This window comes from Colias eurytheme, chromosome 3, assembly GCF_061535395.1.
Source record: "Colias eurytheme isolate Ceu_HAF_F1 chromosome 3, ilColEury1 Martin Lab GWU primary, whole genome shotgun sequence".
Taxonomy (NCBI): Eukaryota; Metazoa; Arthropoda; class Insecta; order Lepidoptera; family Pieridae; genus Colias; species Colias eurytheme.
The window spans coordinates 145,028-169,891 of record NC_142982.1 but is presented as its reverse complement, the minus strand read 5'-3'; the positions used below and the strand labels follow the sequence as shown (position 1 = coordinate 169,891).

General features: G+C 35.3%; 3 protein-coding genes across 3 annotated transcripts in view; 1 reads left to right on the top strand and 2 right to left on the bottom strand.

The window, feature by feature from the left end:
• The window catches only part of LOC149909259 (uncharacterized), a 30,736-nt gene extending 26,993 nt beyond the window's left edge, over window positions 1-3,743 (bottom strand). The window contains exons 1-2 of the mRNA XM_090118720.1: window positions 3,214-3,743; window positions 1,365-1,430 (exon numbers count right to left, since the gene is read on the bottom strand). Of these exons, the coding sequence (XP_089974846.1) occupies window positions 1,365-1,404 (40 nt within the window). The 5' untranslated portion in view covers window positions 1,405-1,430; window positions 3,214-3,743. The remainder of the gene's footprint in view (window positions 1-1,364; window positions 1,431-3,213) is intronic.
• Window positions 3,744-13,184: 9,441 nt separating this feature from the next.
• LOC149909257 (FMRFamide receptor-like) overlaps window positions 13,185-24,864 on the bottom strand; it is a 30,840-nt gene continuing 19,160 nt past the window's right edge. Inside the window, exon 2 of the mRNA XM_090117164.1 lies at window positions 13,185-14,659. Within this exon, the coding sequence (XP_089973290.1) occupies window positions 13,341-14,588 (1,248 nt within the window). The 5' untranslated portion in view covers window positions 14,589-14,659 and the 3' untranslated portion in view covers window positions 13,185-13,340. The remainder of the gene's footprint in view (window positions 14,660-24,864) is intronic.
• On the top strand, window positions 15,472-17,995 carry LOC149909258 (chymotrypsin-1-like). The gene is made up of 4 exons (XM_090120157.1): window positions 15,472-15,731; window positions 16,657-16,831; window positions 17,185-17,370; window positions 17,654-17,995. Exons 1-4 carry the CDS (start codon window positions 15,472-15,474, stop codon window positions 17,885-17,887), a joined length of 855 nt encoding a protein of 284 aa, XP_089976283.1. The 3' UTR covers window positions 17,888-17,995.

Here is a 24,864-nt window from a genome sequence, read left to right as displayed (position 1 = left end):
AACTCTGCTCTTTTACGCATATCCAATTGGTTTAATACTAATAATTTACTATTAAATACAAAAAAAACAAATTGTGTAGAATTTATCCTCCCAAATGTAAAAAAGGTGAAAAGGAATATTATTTTAAACGGGGAGGTATTATACCCTGTGGAATCGACTGTTTTTCTTGGTTTGACATTAGATGAGAAGCTTCAATGGGGGGCCCATGTTACCACCACCGCTGCTAAGCTCAGCTCAGCTGCATATGCAGTTAGAAGAATAAGGCATCTCACCGATGAAGAAACGGCTAGATTGGTTTACTTTAGCTACTTTCATAGCATAATGTCCTATGGAATTCTGCTATGGGGCAGGGCTGCAGATATAGAAACTATATTTATATTACAGAAAAGAGCCATACGCTCTGTATATAATTTGCGTGCTCGAGACTCACTAAGAGATCTCTTTAAGAATACTGGTATCCTTACTGTACCGTCGCAGTATATATTTAATAATATTTTATATGTACATAATAACGCTTACTTACACACAAAAGTAGGAGATAGACATTGTTATGACACTAGAAACAGAAATAAAATTGAAATGCCATTATTCCGGCTAGCTAAAGTTAAAAATTCATTTATGGGCCAAGGTATACGCTTTTACAACAGAATTCCTCATAATATTAAAGAGTTAAGTAGTTCTAAATTTAAATCTTATATAAAAAATGTACTTGTCAAGAGAGCCTATTACAGTATTAAGGAATATATGGAGGATGAAAACCCATGGAGGGTTGTCGCGTAAAAACCACAGGACAGTTCTTTGGCATATTATGATAATATAATATTATGATATTATTACATATGTAATTTGTAAAATTGTAAATCTGACATGATTAAAAAGAGCAACTATGGAGTTTCTTGCCGATTCTTCTCCGTAGATACTGCTTTCCGAATCGGTGGTAAATGTTAAAATATGTACTTTATGACGTTTCAAAAGTGCTTCTAGAAGAAGTCTAATTGAATAAATGAATGTTTGAGTTTGAGTTTGAGTTTATCTTTGTTATATGAATAGGATAGAATATGTGCGAGTTATTAAATTGAAAAGGTTCTGTTGGAACCATAGACTATGTAGTATGTAGTGATTATGAAATAGATGGTGACAGTTTTATATTTAGAAATAGATAAAAAGATTAAGCAGAGTATCAAGAGCTTTATTGATATATTTGAGCGAGGGAAATTTATAGTTCCATTTCTTATCATTTGTTTAATCGAATTTCAAGCCAGATAACAAATATTTAAATTAAAAGGAAGATTATTGAAGATACAGTTATCAACAGAAATGTTAAGTCATATACTAACTAGAAAGCAATATAATTGGGAACTTACCAAAGTCCTGAGAGGACTCAAGGATGGTTTCCACCATCATCTTGAAGCGGCCGCGCCGATAAGCAACTGGTACAGCCACAAAACAAAAAAGTTAAGCATCAAGTACAACATAAGGCAAAACATAAATAATGAAGCATTTGTATGTTTCAAATTATAAAACTTATATTTAACCTATGTCTAACTTTTATTATTCACATTGTCACACTTAACATGTATGCGCATAAAATAAATGTCGAAATTACTTAAATACCGTCAAATGTGGCTACTTGACCTTTACTTGGCAACTTGACCACACCTTCCGTTTAACAACAAAATATCAAATTTTGTAGAATTGAAAGCAAATTGACCTAACGTATCGATGTTGGTAGGTTTTTAAAATATTAATTGGCAACATATTTTAATTTTAAAGCGGTAACGCTGTTGGTTCTCGCAATATAACGTATCGAAGTGTGACTGTGACTAAGGATCTTTTGCCGGTGTCAGTATTATTATGTTTGTAGAGCTTAAACTGCACATCTCAGGTGAGTACAGTTTTGATATGTTGTGTAATAAACCCTAGAGATTGATTTTACAGTGGGAACTACCCAATTTAAGGCTCATCTGTCGAAATATTTGCTTGGGCATTGATGCCTCAGGTTAGGTCAAGTTGCCATTGACCGCTGCGTGGCAACTTGACCGACGCCTAGGGTTGACACAAAAAATAACGTGACTGAATTTTTTCCTTTTTTTATCTGTTTCGAGTTTTGCATAGTAAAATCAATAAATTTGCTGCAAATTTCGGACAATCCAGATACTTATACTCTCTTTGATGACAACGATTTAGCATATTTCTAAAGAAAAATAAATGTTTCCTTACCTATTAATAAATACTTATAAGTATTAAGTAATATACATATACATATGTATTAAATTTAGTTTAATTAATAAATAGTTCATTAAAATTTGTGTCTTGTTTGTGACAACCCTATCCGACATGTAATGCTTTGTATGAAATCATTACAAATCCCGTGGCAACTTGACCAGGTAGCCAGAGCCTAACAGTTTATTGTAAAGCTTCGGGCTGCAATATTTAAAAAGTCGAAGAATTAAAAAGTAATAGCAACTTAGCCTAAAACAAGAATGTTAAGCATCTACCTATGAAAACTGATGTGCAAGGTCAAGATACCACATCAGTGTCAACTTGACCTGTATTACGTTTATTTGTAAATAATGTCAGATTCAATATATTTTAAAGAAATACCTAGTAAAAGTGAATGATGAAATCATTCATGACATGAACAAATCATAAAATGTTAATAAAAGTTTAATATAAATAAGTTAGCTAAGAAAAAGTAAAAAAATGTGGTCAAGTAGCCACATTTTACCGGTATGTAATATTTAATATGTGTGATTTGTGAGATAAGATATATTTATCAAGCTCAATAATGTGATAACTTTTTAAAACACAACAGCTAAGCAGTACACAAAAGTACTTTTATAGAACACACAAAGCCATTTACAAATTCTGTAATTAAAATCCAATCTACTTGCAAATTATTGATTTACACACACACAATGCTATCACCTACAAATTGAATTCAAAGGAAACTAGATTAATTTGTAGTAATGTTTAACGAGTGCTCTTAGCGACGTCGTTGACCCCGCGTCACAGCGCGCCTCACGTATAACTGTAATCTGTATTTATTAACTTCTTGCACTATCTCAAACAAATCACTGTTTTTAATCGATTCGTGATTGTGAGTGCTCGATTACAATAGCCACCATTGTCAACGCATTCCATTCTGCCATGCATGCTTACTACTTAGCTTTCGATATACTACTACTAGCTTTCGATATACTATATCCTTACCTCCTAAATATCCATCGACGTCCGTAAAAATCCGGTAAGTAAATATCGCCGATCACATACACTCACGACGACGCCATCGGCACTTTGATTGCGATGGAATTAAAATAAAACAAAAAGCAATGCACACAAGTATTCACTGCCGGTTTTCAGAAATCACCCTCGGCTCGCGTTTAGCTAGCGGTCGATCACTTGCACTGATTCAATCGTATCAAAATGTTTTAAGTTCTTTACAAAATAAGACACGTATATTTCATTACAAATCAACAAACAACTTCCTTCTATTGATAAATAATAAATATAGGAATTATTATACTGTTTTATATTTTTCAAATTAAAGAAACAAGCGACCACTACCTGACATTAACTTTATGACACTACTAGTTATTTATTTATTTTATTCTCTACTGTCTGTGGTCCGTGTGTAGTGTGGACTGTGGTGTGGATATGTGTATGTCACAATGTAATTTTGGTCCATAATCAATACACGTAAATTAGTTTTTATTAAAGTAGTTTTCTGATAGAATTGAATAATTTGCCTAAAGTCAGCAGCAGTCACTTAAATTATTATCCAAATAACAAATTTTCTATGAACAAATTGACAGCTGTTTGACATTGAGATCGTTGTGACATTTAAGTGTTGCCACTCCAGAGTCCAGAGTCGTGTAAACTGTGTGTAAACTGTTACTTCATCTTCATAGTCACGTGTTGTACTGTGGTTGTACTTCAATTTAATATTTTAAATTTTAATTACCACTTATTATCTCGATAATTAAAAAGATTCAGTTTGACAAATTTTTAGCTGAGAGTAGACATGCGCAAAACAGTACGTCAAATAGTAATGCAACATCACGCATCTCTTCCACGGAAGTGATATTACTCCGTAACATCACACATTACCCGATCGATTTTTAATGAAATGATGACATTAATAATATTATAATGTTTATATCTGAGGTTTATATTATATTAATGGTGATATGTGAAGTATTACAGATCATATTGAAAAATAGCAATAATAACTGCAATACTTATTAGTTATTACATATCGTAAAATTACAATTTAAGTAAATATTTAAAAAATGTAGTTGATTTTCCTTCATACTTGGCCACGTACTTTATGTTGTTTGTTAATAATTATAATGAACGCAAGCAAATGTAAAACAAAATAAAAAAAAGTGAGTGATGCGAGTGATGTTTGTAACTGATGCGTAATGCGTGATTTTGCATTACGTGTCAAAGTGATGTTACTTTTGTACTATTACACGCATTACCTACCCATGTCTAGCTGAGAGCCACAATTTGACAAATTTTTAGCTAAGAGGAAATGAATGAATGTATTTTTTTCCTACGTGCGTGGGAGGCTACAACCGCTCACCCTCCCAACAGAGCGCCAGCTGACGTTCACGAGACTTTATAATACTACTAACGACCCGCCCCGGCTTCGCACGGGTGAAATGCTGATACTAAATACACTACAGAAAAACTGTTAACGTTGTATACAGGATGTAATCGTTAAGTGTGCACAGGCGATTATTTCGTAACTGTTACAGATATCAAAAATCTTTAAACTGATATCGAAAGTAGATTACCTAATGAGTAAAATGACAATAATAACTTTTAAAAAATAAAACGGGAAATATAAAAAAAAGTTACATTAAACACTCCCATACATTAAATTTTCCATACATTTTGTGTTCAAAGCAAATGTGCGAAGCGACGTCCACGTTTTGGAATACCATTGTATTCCACATCGAGCTCTATTTACAGTTTCTAAATGAATTTTCATTAAAATTTGCGAAGTAATTTAAGCACAAATCCAAAATAAGAACCAAAATTTTTCATATTACCCCCTCCGCAGTGGAGGAACCACACAGTGGCAGGTGTAAACTTTTGCGGATCAGTGTGGGGGCTACAGTGTGGTTACTTCGTGACCAAATACAAATCATCTCTAAAATCTTATTAAAAATCATTCTAGTTCCCTCTAACCTACCGTGGTATATACAGAATAGAAAGAGCTACCTATCACATGACTTGCCTATTTGGTCGGTTTACTAACGGTTTTTATGCTGTCAAAAACACGGCACTTCAGTCCACTAACTTTTGAACATATGTTTTGTAGAAAAAATATGTACGCATGGTGTATGAGATTTTTAGCTATATTATTAGGAATATATGTAAGATTTCATAATTAAACTAAATTTCGTTTGAAAAATGTTTCATTTTTATAAAATAATCAAAATTAGTTGACATGACAGTCCTACATTTTTGACCATCAATTAAAGCTTATTTTTATAGCTCACTTCATACATGATGAATACTATATAGTCGGAAATTTAATGAGGTTTAATTATTTCTTAAGTTTTCTAGTACTTTTCATATAAAAAAATAGAGAAATCGCGATTAAAAAGCACAAGTGTGCTTCACCGGGATCTGTCTGTGGATGAACCACAGTGTGGCCCCACAGATGCGCCTATTCCACGATGGCCGCGCTAAACTGCGGAAGGGTTACATGTTTGAGATAGTCATATCTCATACTAAATGTATGGGAATGTTTGGTGTAAAATTTTTTCATATTTCCCGTTTTATTTAAAAAAAAATATTATCGTCATTTTACTCGTTAGGTAAAGGGCTTTCGATATCAGTTTAAAGTTTTTTGATATATATGCAATAGTTACGGAATATAGAAATTTTCCTTACGTATAGAATTTTCCCGTCTTATGGATTTTTCCTGACTTATAGAAATTTTTGCTGCAAAGAGAAATTTTCCTCATGTATAGAAATTTTCCTGTCTTATAGAAATTTTCCTCGCGTATATAATTTTTCCTGACTTATACAAATTTTCCTCACGTATAGAAATTTTCCCCACAAAGAGAAATTTTCCTGACGTATAGAAATTTTCCTCGCGTATATAATTTTTCCTGACTTATACAAATTTTCCTCACGTATAGAAATTTTCCCCACTAAGAGAAATTTGCCTGACGTATAGAAGTTTTCCTGACTTATACAAATTTTCCTTGTTTATAGAAATTTTCCTTTCATATGGAAATTTCCCAGCTTATAGAAATTTTCCCGACTTATGGATTTTTCCTGACAGAAATTTTTGCGGCAAGGAGAAATTTTCCTCACGTATAGAAATTTTCCTGGCTTATAGAATTTTTGCCAGCTTAAAGAAAATTTCCCGACGCATAGAAATTTTCCTGACGTATAGAAATTTTCCACGTATAGAAATTTTCGCGGCTTATAGAAATTTTCCCGACTTATGGATTTTTCCTGACAGAAATTTTTGTGGCAAGGAGAAATTTTCTTGTCTTATAGAAATTTTGCTAGCTTAAAGAAATTTGCCCGACGCATAGAAATTTTTCTGACGTATAGAAATTTTCCTGGATTATAGAAATTTTCCTTACGTATAGAATTTTCCCAACTTATGGATTTTTCCTGACTTATAGAAATTTTTGCGGCAAAGAGAAATTTTCCTCACGTATAGAAATTTTCCTCGAGTATATAATTTTTCCTGACTTATACAAATTTTCTTCACCTATAGAAATTTTCCCCAAAAAGAGAAATTTTCCTGACGTATAGAAATTTTCCTGTCGTATAGAAATTTTCCGGACTTATGGAAATTTACCTGTCTTAAATTTTCCTTTCCTATGGAAATTTACCTGGTGTATTGAAATTTTCCTGGCTTATAAACATTTTCCTGGCGTATACAAATTTTCCTTATCTATTTAAATTTTCCTGACGTATAGAAATTTTCCTGACTTATAGAAATTTTCCTGACGTATAGAAATTCCTGATGTATAGAAATTTTCCTTGTTTATAGAAATTTTACTTTCTAATGGAAATTTTCCAGCTTATAGAATTTTTCCCGACTTATGGAAATTTTCCTGACTTATAGAAATTTTTCCTGACTTATCGTATTTTTTCTGTCAATCGAAATTTCCCTAACTATTGTTAAAATCATATTTCTTATCTTACTAAAATTGGAAATTTTTACGACTGATTAAAGTAAACCACCCACCTATTCCCACCCACATCCCGTACGCTATGCTCTCTAACCACAGGCCGCGCGTGCGCAGATGGCTCAGTATCTGCATAGCTAGCGAACGTATAAACTCGCCTGGTCGTTGGGAGTTCATGAACTATATATTATCATCATCATCATTTTTATTGAAAACAATATTCATATATTTTTCTTTGCCCGCGGATTCCCCTGATGTTAAATTCGAATCATTTCACCGCTGTCAAAAGTTACCCATGGCCATGTCACATTAAAACGAATAAACACTTTCGCATTTATAATATCAGGTCAGGTCCGCCCCGGCTTCGCCCGTGGTTCATAATATTTACGTTTTCTCTACATAAGAACCATCCTCGTACTTCAAGGAATATAATAAAAAAAGAATTATCGAAATCGGTTCAGCCGTTCTCGAGTTATGCGCTTACCAACACATTTTGCGATTCATTTTTATATATAAGAAGACTAGCTTTTCGTATATTATGGAAAATTCACATGAATAAGATGTTTACCTGCGGTAGTTACTCACTCTCTGGCCTCCGTTAGACAGTTACAACCACAGAACATTAAAAGTTACAACTATTTAGGTGCCATAAAATCTTGCCGTTACGACGTGAAAGAAAGACAAATAAACAATCAAAGTGATATTAGGTATGACTGCGACTTCGTTAGCATGGACCATTGTGGCATGGACTTTTTACTGTTTTATTATTACGTAGATAAAAAGAATTGACTAGTATTGAAGATTTGGTTAAAAATTTGGGTCGAATATTTTCCATTCCGTTTACTTTCAAAAACTAACTTGCACATCACAGTTATGCGGTTAATAATAAATATTTAAATCAAATCACTGTTATGTTAAAAATATTATAATTAAATATGTATTACCTATTTGAAGATGACTTTCACGATCTTTACGGTGCGCGGTGTTTACGGTATACGGTATATAAGGGTATACCTATTTTGTTATTTGTACAAATGGATAGTAGTTTTAAAGTACCTATTTCGTGATAAAGTAAAATAATAAAATATGTATATGTAAAATTGTGTTTGGTAGATTTTTAATGAAAAATCACAGTTCACAAACCAAAGAGTTTGTTTGTTTCAACGCGCTAATCTCAGGAACTACGGGTCCGATTTGAAAAATTCTTTAGCTGTTAGATAGCCCATTTATCGTGGAAGGCTATAGGCTATATAACATCACGGTAAGACCAACAGGAGCAGCGCCACGTGGGTGAAACCGCGGGGCGGAGCTAGTTACAGATTAAGTAAAAATTGCTAAAGCATAGTTAAAGTTGCAACATATTGTTATAATAAAAATAGGTTTGTTCGGAAACCTCGGTGCATGAGTCGTGTGATTTTCCAAAATTGTAATAAGGTTTCCTATGGGTACAGTTTTTTTATGTCCGTATAAAAAGCGTATTTCCAAACTATACATAGCCAGAACGCAACCATAGGAAACTGCTCGTGTATACTTTGTAATGCTGTTTTTAAGTTTGTTATTACAATATATACACGAATTTTGCGTACTGATCGTGTATACTTTGTAAAGCGGATGCTTGCTTCTTCTTTCCAAACTATACACGATCAGTACGCAAAATATGTATAACTAAATATAGCTAACACCACTTACGCTTGAGCGAAATAATAAATATATAGGCAATCAAAGACTTGTACAGCTATATCTATCTACTTTTATTCTTCTTGATTGATTCAGTAAAATATGGAATAAAAATATTATTAGGTAAGCTTAGAAAAATAAATAGGTAACAGATATAAGGGTTACCTATGGGTTAGGTTAGGTTCGTGTTTTTTTTAACTACACAAAAATAGGAGCCCCGCGAAGCGGGGCTCCGTCGCCTCGCAACCGTCTTCTTCTGGACTTATTAGATTCTTACATTTTAGCACTATTGTCAATTGTAAGTCGTGCAGTATAGTCGGGAACGAAGACACAAGCATCCTCGATACAAAAAATATACGATCAGTACGCAACATTATATACACAATACACATGCATTTTAATAATAGATTTCAAAACAGCAATACAATAATATAAACGCGAGCAATGGAGAGACGCCGCGCTTACTCCGAAACATACACGATTAGTCCGCATGCGTACTGGCGCTGTATGTTTTGGAGCGCTATTCTTACTTACTTCACTACAAAGTATACGCGAGTATTTGCGTACTGCTGTTGTATAGATTGGAAGAACTTTGTAAAAAAGTTATTTCCAAACTATACGTGATTAGTTTCACACCGTTGCGTACTGGCCTTGTATAGTTTGGAAAGACGCGTATAAAAACAATATTATAATAATAATAGCCTGTAATAAAAATGATTGATAAAAGTTGCCTAACACGCCTCATTACCCACACTAACCAACATTATGTTCTATCTAACATGATTTCCTTAAATACGTTTTGTATTTATCTAATATTTTTAAAGACTACTTATTGAGTAAAAAGACACCATATTTCAGCAAGGTACAATGTATTTCATCGTAATTGCTATGATTTTTTATAAAGGCGATGGGAAATCCTGATTATTGATTAAATAGCTATAGTGTATATATTGACCTTATATTCGTGACTAATAATATTTTGAGTTGATTACAATACATTGCGTGCGATGTATTGCCTGCAATTTGTCCTCAGCCCACCCGTTTCCCTTTACTTTGTTCTTGTCATGTACACTGGAAGAATCTCGACAAATTGTCATTTATCATTTTTGTTTATTACTCCCACATTTTATGCTAGATTTTTTTAAAAGTATGATAATAACACAGTATATCGTAAATGCTGTGTATGCCGTAAATGCTGAAATTTTTCGCAAATTTCGACATTCACAAGGAAGGGTAGTTCCCGTGTACAGAGAGTCATGAAATTTGGTGCTATGTAACGTCTTATAACACGGTAAGTCTAGAGCTTGATAGTTTTTTATTATTGACTAAAACATGTTTAATACATTTTTAAACCACATGTTTATGAATAAAAAACACCATATTATAAATAATTTTATTAAAACCAGAAATTCATTATATTTTATCTTTTTAATGCATTAAAATTATGTATATTCTGTATATTTATTTATGACACGTCACGTGACATGTATAATCTCTCAATCCCAAAGTTTAGTTGTGTTCTATTGTCGCATTCTAGCTTGATTCTAGCATTCTCCGGTAACCTATTATATGAGCGTCATTCGATTCTATAAAAAAAAAACTTAATGAAATAAAAGTCAAAACATCGAACGGTATAATATACAATATTAAAAGCGAAATCATATCAAGTAAATGTGGAAAACGTTTTGCCTTTCGCGTGAAAATAAAAATAATCTTCACGTCAAGCAAAATTTATTCCGAAGCAGGCTCGAGCTGCGACTAACAGCCCGTAAATATCCATTTAGCAGCTTGCTACCAATGCTTTTTATTAAAACATTTATGGCTTTTGATTTGTTGTTTACTTACGGAGCATTTTACACCGAGTTCCCGTTAATATTATTCTAATTTGGATCGTTCGCAGAGTTTGTTAGGACGGTGTATTCATTACCGGCCCTGACCCTTGACCGGGACAGCGGGATTATATTTCGTCCTTTCTATGAACGCTTTTATATAAAATCCTCTATTAAATAAAGCGGATGATAATATTCAATTTGCAGAATAACTTTTATCTATTAACACTGTTGTACACCAATGATTTCGAAGTACCTGCTGTATACAGCCCCCCTAGTCAAGTGGCTTTCTGTTAGCGTAGCGTTCAATAGAATAGACTACGAATGTATGAGATTGACGTAACCTGTAGATACGTTTATCTACAGCCTACGTCAATCTCATACATTCGTAGTCCATTCTATTGAACGCTACGCTAACAGAAAGCCACTTGACTAGGGAGGCAGATTAGATGTAGGTCATACTTTGGTTGTATGACGTCGGGCATGAGGTATCCGGCGCCCGGAGGCCGGAGCGTCTGGAGACTGCTCCTCATTGTCCAATCCACCGCCGTTGGATGTGTCCCTAATCTCCGGTTATAGGTACTGACATTAAATAAATATTTAACTTTTATAACTAAACTAGCTTTCGGCCCGCGGCTTCGCCCGCGTTTTCGAAGTAAAGCCCGCATAGTTCCCGTTCCCGTGGGATTTCCGGGATAAAAAATATCCTATGTGTTAATCCAAGAAACCCTCTATATATGTGCTTAATTTCATCGTAATCGATTCAGTAGTATTTGTGTGAAAGAGTAACAAACATACACACCTACACATATACACATATACATCCATCTTATCAAATTTTCGTATTTATAATATGTATTAGTAGGATAGGATAGGATGATCAAGGTACTAGCTACCCTCCCCGGCTCTAGCAGGGTTCTCTCGAACTCAAAACACACTCAAACAACATTTATTTATTCAATTAGACTTCTTCTAGAAGCACTTTTGAATCGTCATTACATATTTTTAACATTTACCACCGATTCGCATAGCAGTATCTATGGCGAAGAACCGGCAAGACACTCCATAGTTGCTTTTTTAAATCATGTCAGACAAACAACATTTAGGGAAACTATATTTTATTCGTCGAGTTTTTAATTCTACCTTTCGGGGCGGAGACAAAACCAACGAATCAAAAACAATGAAAATTGGTCCAGCATATTAATATCTCGAGTTATAAGTGTTGTAACAAACCCGACTCTGTTTTATATATGTTTGAACTTTGAAGATAATAAGTATGATATAGATTATTATTAACCCATATGAGATCATCTTTCACGTGTAAGTATATAAGATTTTATTCGGCTATTGGAAGATAAAAATAATGATTATGTTAAATCCATGTTCACGTCCTTTGAATTGAACTCTTTGATGATATATTTATAAAAAAAAATGTAATCCATAGAGATATTAGGATCCACTATGTAAAGATTGTATCATATTGATACCGGATCAGCAATTTCAGAATTTCCATAAAAATCTTATACAAATAGGTTCGATGTAATAATATATATTCTACCCTTTATGTAGATTTACTTCAAGTTTGCTAGCGAACATTTTATAATTTATATCAATACTATAATATTATAAAGCTGAAGAGTTTTTTGTTTGTTTGAACCTATTAAAAATTCTTTCGGTGTTGGATAGCCCATTTATCAAGGAAGTCTAAAGGCTAAGGCTTCGAAGGATATATATTATCAAGGTAAGACCAACAGAAGCAGAGCCACGCGGGTGAAATCGCGGAGCACAGCTAGTATTACCTAAATATAGCAGATGTTATTTAAAGGGATGAAAGAAAAAACAGACATACATTAATAATTGTTTAATTGAGAACCATGTCGAACATGTAGTATGGATAAAATTTTGACGATTCAATAATAATTAATTACCGCTAAAGTATAATATACACTTCCCTTAAAGGGCGTCTAGGCTCTGTTGAAAAAGCACATTTAATTAAAATGAAAATATTTACAAAATTCCACGTTCTATACACACATATTTCGCACTGGAAAAAAGTTTACATTAACACATGTTCAAGTACAATTAGGAAATTAGATTATGCCTATAAAATGTTGTTGGAACAAAACGTTTGCACAGTGAACACGTCAAGAGGCCCTTACAGTTTTCACAAACAATATTGCTACTCGTTAATCATATGTTTCAATGGCAGTATCTATTTCGATAGCGCTTCATTTATTTTAGCATAATTTCTAAGCATAATTTAAACAAATTGCGTTACATAATTATATTGACGATGACATCAGATTTAATATATGGCGCAATGTGTTTTGTGAAAGGGCTTTTAGTGCCGAGATATTAAAAGTAAAGATCATAAACGTATCATTAAGTGTTATGATAAAAATACGTATATTTTGCTACGTAACACTAATATGTTCACAGATAATAAAAAATAGGAGGATGGAATAAAATTACAATATTTAGAGGTAACGTTATTTCATACATTCTACATGTCTTTCTTTAATTATGTTGAGCTCGAGTCGTACGTCACAAAAAGTTTGAGTTAACCTAGGTATTTAAAACTATTTACACAATATACACAGAACGCTAACTGCTACGCTAACTGCGCAGGAATCAGCTAAATCTACAATTACGAGTCGCGCCGTCAGAAGTGAAGGCGGGAGTTGCCGTTCCACCGCGTGGTCGTGGTGCCGTCGAGGGACGCGATGGACACATCCGTGGAGGGCGTGGTGGGGGCCGGGTAGTACACCGTGGGCGCGGGCGATGCAGCGCGCCGCGAGCGGTTGATGCGCGCCGACCTCAGGTCCGACCGTCGCAGCGTCCCGTTGCGCACCAGTCTGAGCGACACCCGCTCGCCGCACGACGCGAAAGAGTCGTCCCTCGTGTGCTCGGGCGAGTCCCGCCCGCGGCGCAATCGACCCGCACAGAACATTTTTAAAAATATCCTCTTGAACTTTTCTCCGAAAATTACGTATATCACGAAGTTGACACTACTGTTTATCGTGACTAACAGGTTGCTCGTCTTTACGAGAGGATCCAAGTGGTCGAACGCTTCACCGAGAAACACCTCGAAGGCGTTCGTGACTAGAGGCAACAGGTTGCACAGGAAGAAGACCAGCACGACCACGAGCAGCATAGTGGCCAGGCCGAGCTCGCGGCGCTGCACGCGGGACAAGCGCGCCCGCTCCGCCTGCGCCCGGTGCACTTGCAGCACGATGCACGCGTTTAGCGCGGCCAGCGCTGAGAACGGCACGATGTACATCACGACCAGGTACATCCAGTGTATGTAGACCGCGACGTAAGTGTCCGTTCGGAAGTCCATGTCCGCTTGCACGCAGTATATGACCTCGCCGAGTTCCGGGGCGCCTTCCGGCACTACCTCCGCTTCGAAAAATTTTGGGGCATTGTATATAAAAGCAAAAGTGGCAGTCCCCAATACGTACCACCTCGCCCTCGACGAAGTGCAAAGAGATTTCGCGCGAAAAGGATGGCACACCGCCACCCACCGCTCCACCGTGACTATCAGCGTGAGGTAGACCGACATCGTCTGCGCGACGTTCGCTATGGGGTACGCGTACGGCGTGATGTGGGGACACACGTGGTAGTAGTAGTAGCGCATCGCCCCCGTGTACGGGTATATCGCCGTGAGGCCGAACAGCAGGATGGACGTGAAGATGAGCACAGTGTCGCAGGCGGCGAGGCCGATGAGCAGGCAGTTGATGGAGGAGCGCATCTGCGGCCTGGAGAGCACGAGCACGGAGAGCGCGTTGCCCAGCAGTCCGCCAGCGCCGATGGCGTTGAGCAGCACGCCGTGGACGATGAACCGGAAGAGCTTGTCGGCGTCCGACACCTCCAGGTCCGTGTAGCACTCGAGCGGCGCTGTCCCGTTCATGTCGCCAGCGCACCGCGTCGCCGTGTTGCATCCTAGCGCTCCACCACGCACGCTCCCACCGCCTGGCCCATCTGTAACAAATTCAACATTTGGGTTTTAAAATATATTACTATTTAAATATTTACTCTATACGCATAACTATTTTGTATTCATTAAAGTTTATATTATTATAGCAGTAAACGAAGATAAAAAACATTATTCATCATTGGTCTGACCTTCAATCCTAAATGCGTATGTAGAAAAGTTACAAATTACTTATATCAATTTTTCAAGTACATAATGGAGTGTAGATGTGAAAATCATTTGTAGTCAATCATAAACAAAATTGTTTTGTAAATATCTTATCTTCTATAATATAAAAATGAATCGCAAAATGTGTTGGTAAGCGCATAACTCGAGAACGGCTGAACCGATTTCGATAATTCTTTTTTTATTATATTCCTTGAAGTACGAGGATGGTTCTTATGTAGAGAAAACATAAATATGTACCACGGGCGAAGCCGGGGCGGACCGCTAGTAGTATATAGATATAATTTTATAAACAAAACTTATAAAGCCTATTAAGATGCAACATGGATACAACGTGGATAAAACATTGTTGGAATTGGTTGGAACACGGAAGTCGGAATATATATTATTAATATTCTGTGAGATTTGTCTACTATCGAATTTGACAAAGTAATGTCATATGCAAATATGGCTTTAGCGTTTTAGCGGATATAGGCAGAATTGTATGAAATGAGGAAAATCTCCTAAATCCCACATGTATTACACAAAATTGTGTCGAGTGCTGTGGCTGGTTTTATATGTGATATGTTTTTGTGAGGCGACAGCGAAAAAACATTTGAACAAAACTAGAACGCGCCATGCTTTTTTCCGAAGCATGGGTGCCGCGACGGGCGTGGGGTCACGCCGGGTGTTCGGCGGCAGCTCCGCGGAGCTGTCCGAGTTCCCGGTGATCTGTGCGCTGCTGGACCGCTACTGGTCACCGCGCTGCTCCGCCTCAGTGCTGAACCATCATTGGGTGCTGACGGCGGCGCACTGCGTGACGCGGAAGCTTGCTTACGTCAAATATAACACCAGGAGACCAACGTCACCAGAGGGAGACGTTACACCAATCCACTATCTTTATCGACATCCAAAGTATATTTCATCTACTACTATCGCTTTTCCTTTGGTTATACACACGATGACTATAATTAGTTATTTAGGAAATTCGATATATATTGGCAGAATTATAATTAGAACAAAGAATCATGAAAAATAGAGCCTATTTTCTTGACTCTACATTTTCATTTTCCAGGTTTTTCATCCAATCTTGATTTCACTGCAGTATAGTATGTAGTTTTGTATATTTTTTATTCTCTACTACATATTATCAAGAGGTTAGAGGTATAATATCCAAAGTATCTGGCGATTCTCAGGCTATTAATCAGAAGCTCGTTCTTTTGCTAGATCCTAAGGATTAAGCGATAACACAAAAACGGACTCAGCTCGCGGCTCCAATTACTGCGCTATATTTTGTGTGGATAGTAATATAAATCTGTCTTTATCTTACCAGGACAAGTACATGGACAAGACATGCGTTTAAACATGTCTCTTTTTCCATATTGTTTTTCTATTAAGAAAATTCTGCAAAAGTTCGTTCAAATAAACTTTATTTTTCATTCTCTTACTACGTTTAGAGTATTCCAAATAACTTAACGTCAGTTAAATTAAAAATAATGTATGAAAATGTATGTCGAAAAATGCCAAATAAGCTGTGTATCAGCAGACCTTGAAACCAACCCTTAATGTCGTCATAATATTCTAAATGACGAACAATGAAATGAAACTGGCTTTATTATATATTATGAAAAAGAATATTAGTCTGTATTAATGTAATGAAGCTATTAGATATTTCGCCATACCTCTGTGTATGCTATAATCTGATCAGCACCAATAGGAATTTGATTTAAAGTATTAATTAAAAAGTTGGCAAAAAAGGGAAAATTACGTAAATTACTTTTCAGACAAAAGAATATGTATTTGTCATCATCTATTTATAAACCGCTCATATTCCCGGCAGATTCGAGGTGATCCAGGCCGACGAAGGGAACGGCCCGGACGTGACCCACCTGCACCACGACGTGGGGCTCGTACGGACGCGCACCAAGATGCGGCTTGCCTCCGCGCCCCCCCACGACGTGATCACCAATTTGCGTCGCTACAGCTCGGAAGAATTGTGGAATAAGGACATTAAAGTACGCTGGTTAAGTTTGTAGTCAGGCCGAAAAGAGATCCTGACTGATATTTCATACGAAAAAAAAAAATATCCCGCCCAATTGATAACCTCCTCCTTTTTTGAAGTCGGTAAATAAAAGACATGAAATACTGTATGTAGAACAATATTTCAAGAACTTTCATGCTATACCCGAGTGGATAAGCATGAATTTATCATGTTTCACCTCTAAATTATATCCTCTGATATCTTCTCTTTTATATATATATCATAAACGAAGGAATGATTCGAATAATCAGATTATTCAACATAACAAGGAAACTGTACATAATTTGTATCCTATGCTTTCTGAGCTTTGCTTTGTTTTTAATTCAGGTGTTAGGCTTCGGCCGTACGGAGCGGTCGATTCTGGGCGAGGAGCTGTTCTCGGTGCAGCTGCGGCTGGTGGGGTGCGAACGGGAGGGCTGGTACCACTGCGTGTGCGGCGTGGCGCAAGGGCGGGACCCCCGCGGCGTCTGCTCCGGGGACTCCGGCGGACCCGTGCTGTTTGAGGGCGTACAGGTACTCGCTGGTGTTTGTGGTCAAACTAGCAGCGAAACGTGGTCAGTTTAATGTTAAAATACAATTAAGATTCATTTGTATTCATCGTTTTCGCAAGATGTGCAATTATTTTTGTACATTTACTTCCGTCCTTCAATTTATGTTTATTTTACAGAATAATTAAAGATTCCAGAATTAAATTATGTATTTTGGTTCATTGTACGTTAAATTTTAATCTCCATCCTTCACGATTCATCTTTTTTGTTTAAAGCTGCATATTTAAGTAATAAAGTAATACGATCAGGTGGGTGTGACGTCCATGGGACCGACGGAGTGCTCGCTTGCCGGTGCACTGCCGCCGGGCGCGACCAGCGTGTTCACCACACTGCACCAGTACGCGGACCTGGTCAACGCGACCATCTCGGACGCGGAGGAGGCGCTCAGGATGAGGATCATATCGGGAACGCAGGGGATACGAGGGGAACTAGTGGTGGTACTTGGTTGTTTAGCCTTGTGTGCTGTGATACCGAGCTATTAAAATTTTATAAAGATTTTTTGGGTTTTTACACGCTTTATATTAGCTTCACCTGTATGTTTGTATCCGACTTCTTTGGGCGCGATTTTGACCCACTTTAAACAGCCAGATTTCGTTCAAACTTTGTAAGATTTATTGAGGACCGATGACAATACACTAATTTGATAAAATAAATAATAGTTAAAAAAAAAAACACGCTTTTTTTTGAAACTATTATTATTTATTTGTAGCTGTACAGTAGCGGACTATAGATATAATTAAGTCGTTAATCGTTTGAGATATAAATAATTTGGAAAATCCAAAAGTGCACGCCTCATAATTTTTTTTTAATAAATATTTATTAATTATTATTTTTGTTTATTTAATAACAATTAAACCACATCGAATCAGACCCTGAAAAATGAAAGGGTTCTATTCCTGAGCATACTCAAGCGTAAGAGAAAAAAAAAGACTCGATTAGTAAAGTATTTCGGTCGCTATCGTGTTAACAAGAAAAAGGATCCGCACATACAGACACACGGACGTCCAAGACATAACTTTTTTTAACTAGTTTAAATAATAAAAATGACATCAAAAATATCATGAACGTTAAAAATAGTGTTTTTTCTTAATATGTGTGTGTATGTATTATCTTACAAGTGCAATGTATGATACATAAAGACATTTTAAGTTTGAAAAATCAGATGTTTTGTGCGAAGTGACAGTAGTACCCACCTCAACGCTTCGCTTATGAGGCGTGCAATAAGAAATAAATAATTTGGAAAATCCAAAAGTGCACGCCTCATAATTTTTTTTTAATAAATATTTATTAATTATTATTTTTGTTTATTTAATAACAATTAAACCACATCGAATCAGACCCTGAAAAATGAAAGGGTTCTATTCCTGAGCATACTCAAGCGTAAGAGAAAAAAAAAGACTCGATTAGTAAAGTATTTCGGTCGCTATCGTGTTAACAAGAAAAAGGATCCGCACATACAGACACACGGACGTCCAAGACATAACTTTTTTTAACTAGTTTAAATAATAAAAATGACATCAAAAATATCATGAACGTTAAAAATAGTGTTTTTTCTTAATATGTGTGTGTATGTATTATCTTACAAGTGCAATGTATGATACATAAAGACATTTTAAGTTTGAAAAATCAGATGTTTTGTGCGAAGTGACAGTAGTACCCACCTCAACGCTTCGCTTATGAGGCGTGCAATAAGAAATAAATAATTTGGAAAATCCAAAAGTGCACGCCTCATAATTTTTTTTTAATAAATATTTATTAATTATTATTTTTGTTTATTTAATAACAATTAAACCACATCGAATCAGACCCTGAAAAATGAAAGGGTTCTATTCCTGAGCATACTCAAGCGTAAGAGAAAAAAAAAGACTCGATTAGTAAAGTATTTCGGTCGCTATCGTGTTAACAAGAAAAAGGATCCGCACATACAGACACACGGACGTCCAAGACAGAACTTTTTTAAACTGTTTTTTAACTAGTTTAAATAACAAAAATGACATCAAAAATATCATGAACGTTAAAAATAGTGTTTTTTCTTAATATGTGTGTGTATGTATTATCTTACAAGTGCAATGTATGATACATAAAGACATTTTAAGTTTGAAAAATCAGATGTTTTGCGCGAAGTGACAGTAGTACCCACCTCAACGCTTCGCTTATGAGGCGTGCAAAAGAATCGACAGTTTTACATTAATTTATTCGGCACGGTTCCTTTGACTCCTTACTAAGACTAACATAATTTTATGTTTATCTTTTTTGCTAAAGATTTTGATAACATAGCTGTAATAAACTTGTACTTGTGATTGTTTCAAGGAATGTTAAACTTTATCTTGGACAGCACTTTCTATGAGGAAGAAACAAATTTGACAACAAAATAATGGATCCATAAAAGCTTGAGATTGGGTTTGATTCAGTATGGTAAAGCCAGATTGACAAAAATTAAATTAATTTCCAACACCTACAAAAAAAAATAAAGTAAACAATATGAAAAACAATGCATTTTATTCATTTTTTAAAGATCATGTTTTATAGAAACATTGACTGCACGTTTCCACACTCTACACATAATTTGTACCATTCCAAATATTATAACGTAGACGCCCCGAACATCGGATATTTGAAAAGTCCTCATAATAAATAAACAATAGCGCAATCATCAAACAAATCGCTTTAGCGCCGTTCCTTTTTGTAAAATGTAGTGACCACAGATAATCGTTAGAAATAAAAACCCTTCTTTAATCGTAACTCGTATTTAATTACTTTCAGCGACGAACTCGCTTTTATTCCGACCGCAGAAACCCGCGCTTTCGTTTATTTACACCGCTTTCAGCGCTGCAGCGATTGTGAGAAACTCTGGCTCGTTTGTTGCTTGTGATTACACATTTAACAGCTAACACATTAGTGTTAACTGTTAAACACTCTTGAATACATTGCCGGAACGCAAAACTGTTATTAAGTTTTAATCAAACAGATTTAACTACAATCTCAGATGCACGTGTTCAAAGTTTTTAACCTTACCTACACTATATTTTTTATCTATGTATAATATGTAGAGACCTTGGTAGAGACGTGTACAAGACTTAAATTAATAAGTATAATATAGACATTAATTATTATTATAAAGTAAATTGTATAAATTGAACTATGAAAACATTCTGTTATAATATACTAATGTTAATTTATGCGGTTTAATTTATCGATTATCGATTGACTCAAAAAAAAACTTTGTTCTTAATTTGCAACGAACAAGTTCAGAAATATATTAAGTCAAAAACTGTCTTCGAGTTCTATAAATATGTCCAGTAATTATGGAGTGGAGATAACCCAGCGACTTTATTTATGTTCGTACTTGGCCCATTACAGGAGGCCCTTCGCGTCCCTAATCACGGCACCCGAAGTCGCCTGCTATCTCGCCCGTTGAGTTTCTTTGTCCGCTATTTATTTACAAAAGAATGTGACTCGATAGCCTCTCCGCTTGTTCTTCAGATTTACATTAAATCCGAGCATTTTGTAAAGTGTGTCGCAATGAAACATTTTTTGGCAGGAGGCATTTCACTGTAGTCTCAGTTACAACAATAGAATGTTTCGTAATATAACTTTAGGGTGTGTAAATATCTGCCCAGTATTCAGATATCAAACACGTGTCAGGAAACTTAGGAAGTTTGAATTTATTACTCACATCCGATTACCTAACTGTGTCCAACAGGGGTTGTCATGTAGTGGTCATTAGTCCGCATTTATATTTGAAGTTGTAACTTTGTAAGTGGCTATTGAAGCGGAACGAAACTGAAATTTAAACGTTCTAGCTAAATTCCTAGTTTATTGTTTTATGCTACAATCGTGAAGGTTTATGTTATTCTTTTATTGTACTTTTGTAGGATCAATGAGATTATTCTCCATTGCCAAGTTTACCTGAAATACCTACTAGATATAATAGACAAATCCATCAACACTAGCTTGATTTACAATAATCAGCTATACCTGTGTGTCCACTGACCGCTATAATCGACCTTGTCATGACAGTAGTATGACTGATATTCAATGTACGTCGATGGCATTGAGATATACATAATATGGAGACGACACCGCCTACATCACTTAAGTTCCGCTCACCATAAGCCATATGGCTTAACTGCGCGCTCATTTTTTATTTGTTTTAAAGTGAAATGCATCAAATATGCCTTCGTGTGTGTTACGATATTGCACAAATAATACGGAAAAGTGACTAACATAACTTTTCATCGGTAAGTACCTAACTAGATAATAATTTTTAAAATTTAGTTAGAGCAAAAAAATCAAAAATGGCGCACAGATTGTGTTCGTGGTGCCTCCTCCATACGTAGTAATATTATCTCAATGGTCGATGGTAATTATTGTTCCAGCTTGCCTTGCCTGTACCAGATATAATTGAGGTTTGAGAGCCGCTTATATTAAACAACTATCGATTGACAGATCAATTGTCTTGAAGATGACTTAATCTTACATCGATGGAAGGTCCGTTAGAAATCGATCCATCACTCTCTATTATAGTTTAGAATTAAGTTTGTACAAAGTTTAAGTTTGTCCCGATTTCGACCAAACTCTCCTGTAACTGTACTCGATGGTACCCTAAACTACGGAGCAGCTAATATTTTTTCTCTAAACCAAAAATTAAATAATATTGTTTGAAGTAGGAACAATATTTGAAGAGAATTTCCAACTGTTAAAAGTAAATACAATTCTTGCATGTCTGTTCAGTTTAAAATATCTATTTTCAACTTACGCTCGGACAGAATCTCAAGAAAGTTGCTGTTAAATAAAACTTGGAGCTAAGTTCTTGTTGCACCGGAACTGAGAAGATAGAATAAGTTCAGGTGCTGAATAACGTGAATATTTGAAGAATTTGAATCAAAGTTTATAGCCAGAGAAAAATTTATTACGAGATTTGCGGCGCTCGTAACTTTAAACTCGCTAAATGTTGCACCCTTAGATAATGGATTGGTCTCCGCGAGACCAATCCTTAATCTAAGGTTACACCACTTGCTCCGCTTCAGCACAGCTCCTGCCCCCGATAACACTTTTCTTAATTAAATCTATATTTTAGATGGATATTGTCAAGAACAGTTTTGTTTTAAGATTCCCTTGCTACAGTTTTTGCAAAATTTTGAGAGAGCGATTGTTTTCAAGCTTTCAAGGTAGATGAAATATTTTACGGATCTGGCTATAATTTTTGAATAATGTAATGAAAATCAAAGGCGTAAAACATTAGTGTATCCCGGTGAGTTAATTGTGTTAGTACATTATGAGAATAAAATTTGATCCTTTTAGCTTTTAGGTTACGCTTCGCTCACTTCATCCCTCGTCAGCGATTGAATTTCGCTTATTAATTAATATTAAGTAAATATAACTGCCACTTTATATCATACGTGAGTATAACACTCATCTTTCGTATCGTCTTAATTTAACGTGTAAGTAATTATATTCGGTGAAATAAATTAGGGTTTGACATATTTCTTGGAAACATTCGGGAATATAATGGCACATTATATTAACATCTGCCTCAAAGTTCCCACTATTACAAAAAAATAATAATGAAATACGCAACATTTTTTTTACTGCTGCAAATTCCTCACTATTATTAGTTTACAGCAAGGTAATATTCAAGATACAAAGCTTCAGCCGCGCATCTGTCAGCGAATCTCGAAGTATATTTATAACATAAAAGTCGTAATTGAAATCGTAAAGTGTAATTGCGCGAAGTGAGATATATTTATGTGTTTATGTTGTGAAAGTTCTTGGCTCGCGTGTGTACTGAGATATGGAATGAGATAATACGTGTATTGTTATTTGTGCATATTGTCAAAACAATGAGTAATAAAGTTGAATTTAAGAATGATTCATGACTATTTGTAAAGAATGATGCAAAAAACGCTGTTGATTCTACCAGGACACGATAATTTTCCTGAAAATCATAGTGAAGAATTTTACCTAGAGTAGAATGTGTATTTAGTGTTATACCTACCTAAAGAATTTATAAAAAAATATATTTTTTATAGGCACAAATTATAACTTATACGTACTATTATTAGTCGTAGCTAGCTCATCAGTTATTTCGCCCAGCTACTCAAAACTTTGACCCAAATTACCAATAACCGTCATGATCCATAAAGCTAATAAATCATACTTCGTACGCTCCATTGCTTTCATACTGACCATCATTCGCACTTACGTTATTTCAAAACATCATCTGGATTGTAGACTACTGGAATTAGTTAGTTTCAGCAAATATATAAATGCTTTTAATAAATCAATGTCAAACAATTTTAATTATTTGACGAACATTTTAATTTCTATATTTAATGCTGCTTAATTTGTGGTAGTTTTAAAGCTTACATGACATACCTTGTAGTTATTATAACAGGGTCTATGATTTACTGTGATACTTGATTAAAATAGAGTCAGTTATGCTTAATCAATGCTTATGATTCACAGAATTTATTCTATCCTCGATAAAGTCATTAAATGCATGTACATAATTCAAAGTGTATTAAAGAAGCATTAGAATAGTTCTAATAAAGTGCCAATAAAATCATCTCTGTAATAACCTCTATAAATTAACTAGAAAAGGAAAATAGAGAACTAGCGACCCATTTGGGTTCTGCTCACGTATGCGATCTCTCCCACAGGAACTATATTTTTCTGGCTTGGAAAGGTTTTTATGCTATTTCAGGAGTTAGAGCAAGGTTAGAACCTAACACCTTGTTAGTGAGATATACCTTGTGTAGAGTCAAATTTTTTAATTAATTACTAATATAAATAAATTAATTACATATTATTTTTTTGTGAATAATAAGCAATATATTTTCTCAATTTTCCAATAAAAATGATATGAGTACGTACATTTATGTATGATTTATGTTATTTTATTGGCGAAATATTCGAGACTATATCTAAAATTTAGAACACATTTGTCAATTACATATCCATACTTAATATTATAAATGCGAAAGTAACTCTGTCTGTCTGTCTGTTACTCAATCACGCCTAGAAACTACTGAACCAATTTTCATGAAAATTTGGTATGGAGATATTTACCCGAGAAAGGACATAGGCTACTTTTTATCCCGGTAAAATGACGCAATCCCGGAAATCCCTCGGGAACGGGAACTATGCGGGTTTTTCTTTGACTGCGCGGGCGAAGCCGCGGGCGGTAACCTAGTTTACCATATAACGTCTTATGTTTATTACGTCGAGAATTATGTGTAAGTAATAAAAATAAGGGACATGATCAAAATTAAAGAATGTAATATCATGAAAGCCAATATAAAAATAATATTATCAAAGGTTCGCCATAACATCGTAACCCTCTTCAAGAAGTCCAACGAGGTCCTCAAGTATACGCTTATAATACATTTTGCATTAGCTGCTGGCTGTAGTAAAATGACGAATTCAAATAAGAGCTGTAAGTGTCTGTAAAAATTAT

Excerpts from the sequence above, each read along its gene's own strand:
- LOC149909258 (XM_090120157.1), top strand. The coding sequence starts at position 15,472 with ATGGGTGCCGCGACGGGCGTGGGGTCACGCCGGGTGTTCGGCGGCAGC. Across the intron at positions 16,832-17,184 it reads TGTGGAATAAGGACATTAAA|GTGTTAGGCTTCGGCCGTAC; the intron begins GTACGCTGGTTA and ends TTTTTAATTCAG. Across the intron at positions 17,371-17,653 it reads TGCTGTTTGAGGGCGTACAG|GTGGGTGTGACGTCCATGGG; the intron begins GTACTCGCTGGT and ends TAATACGATCAG.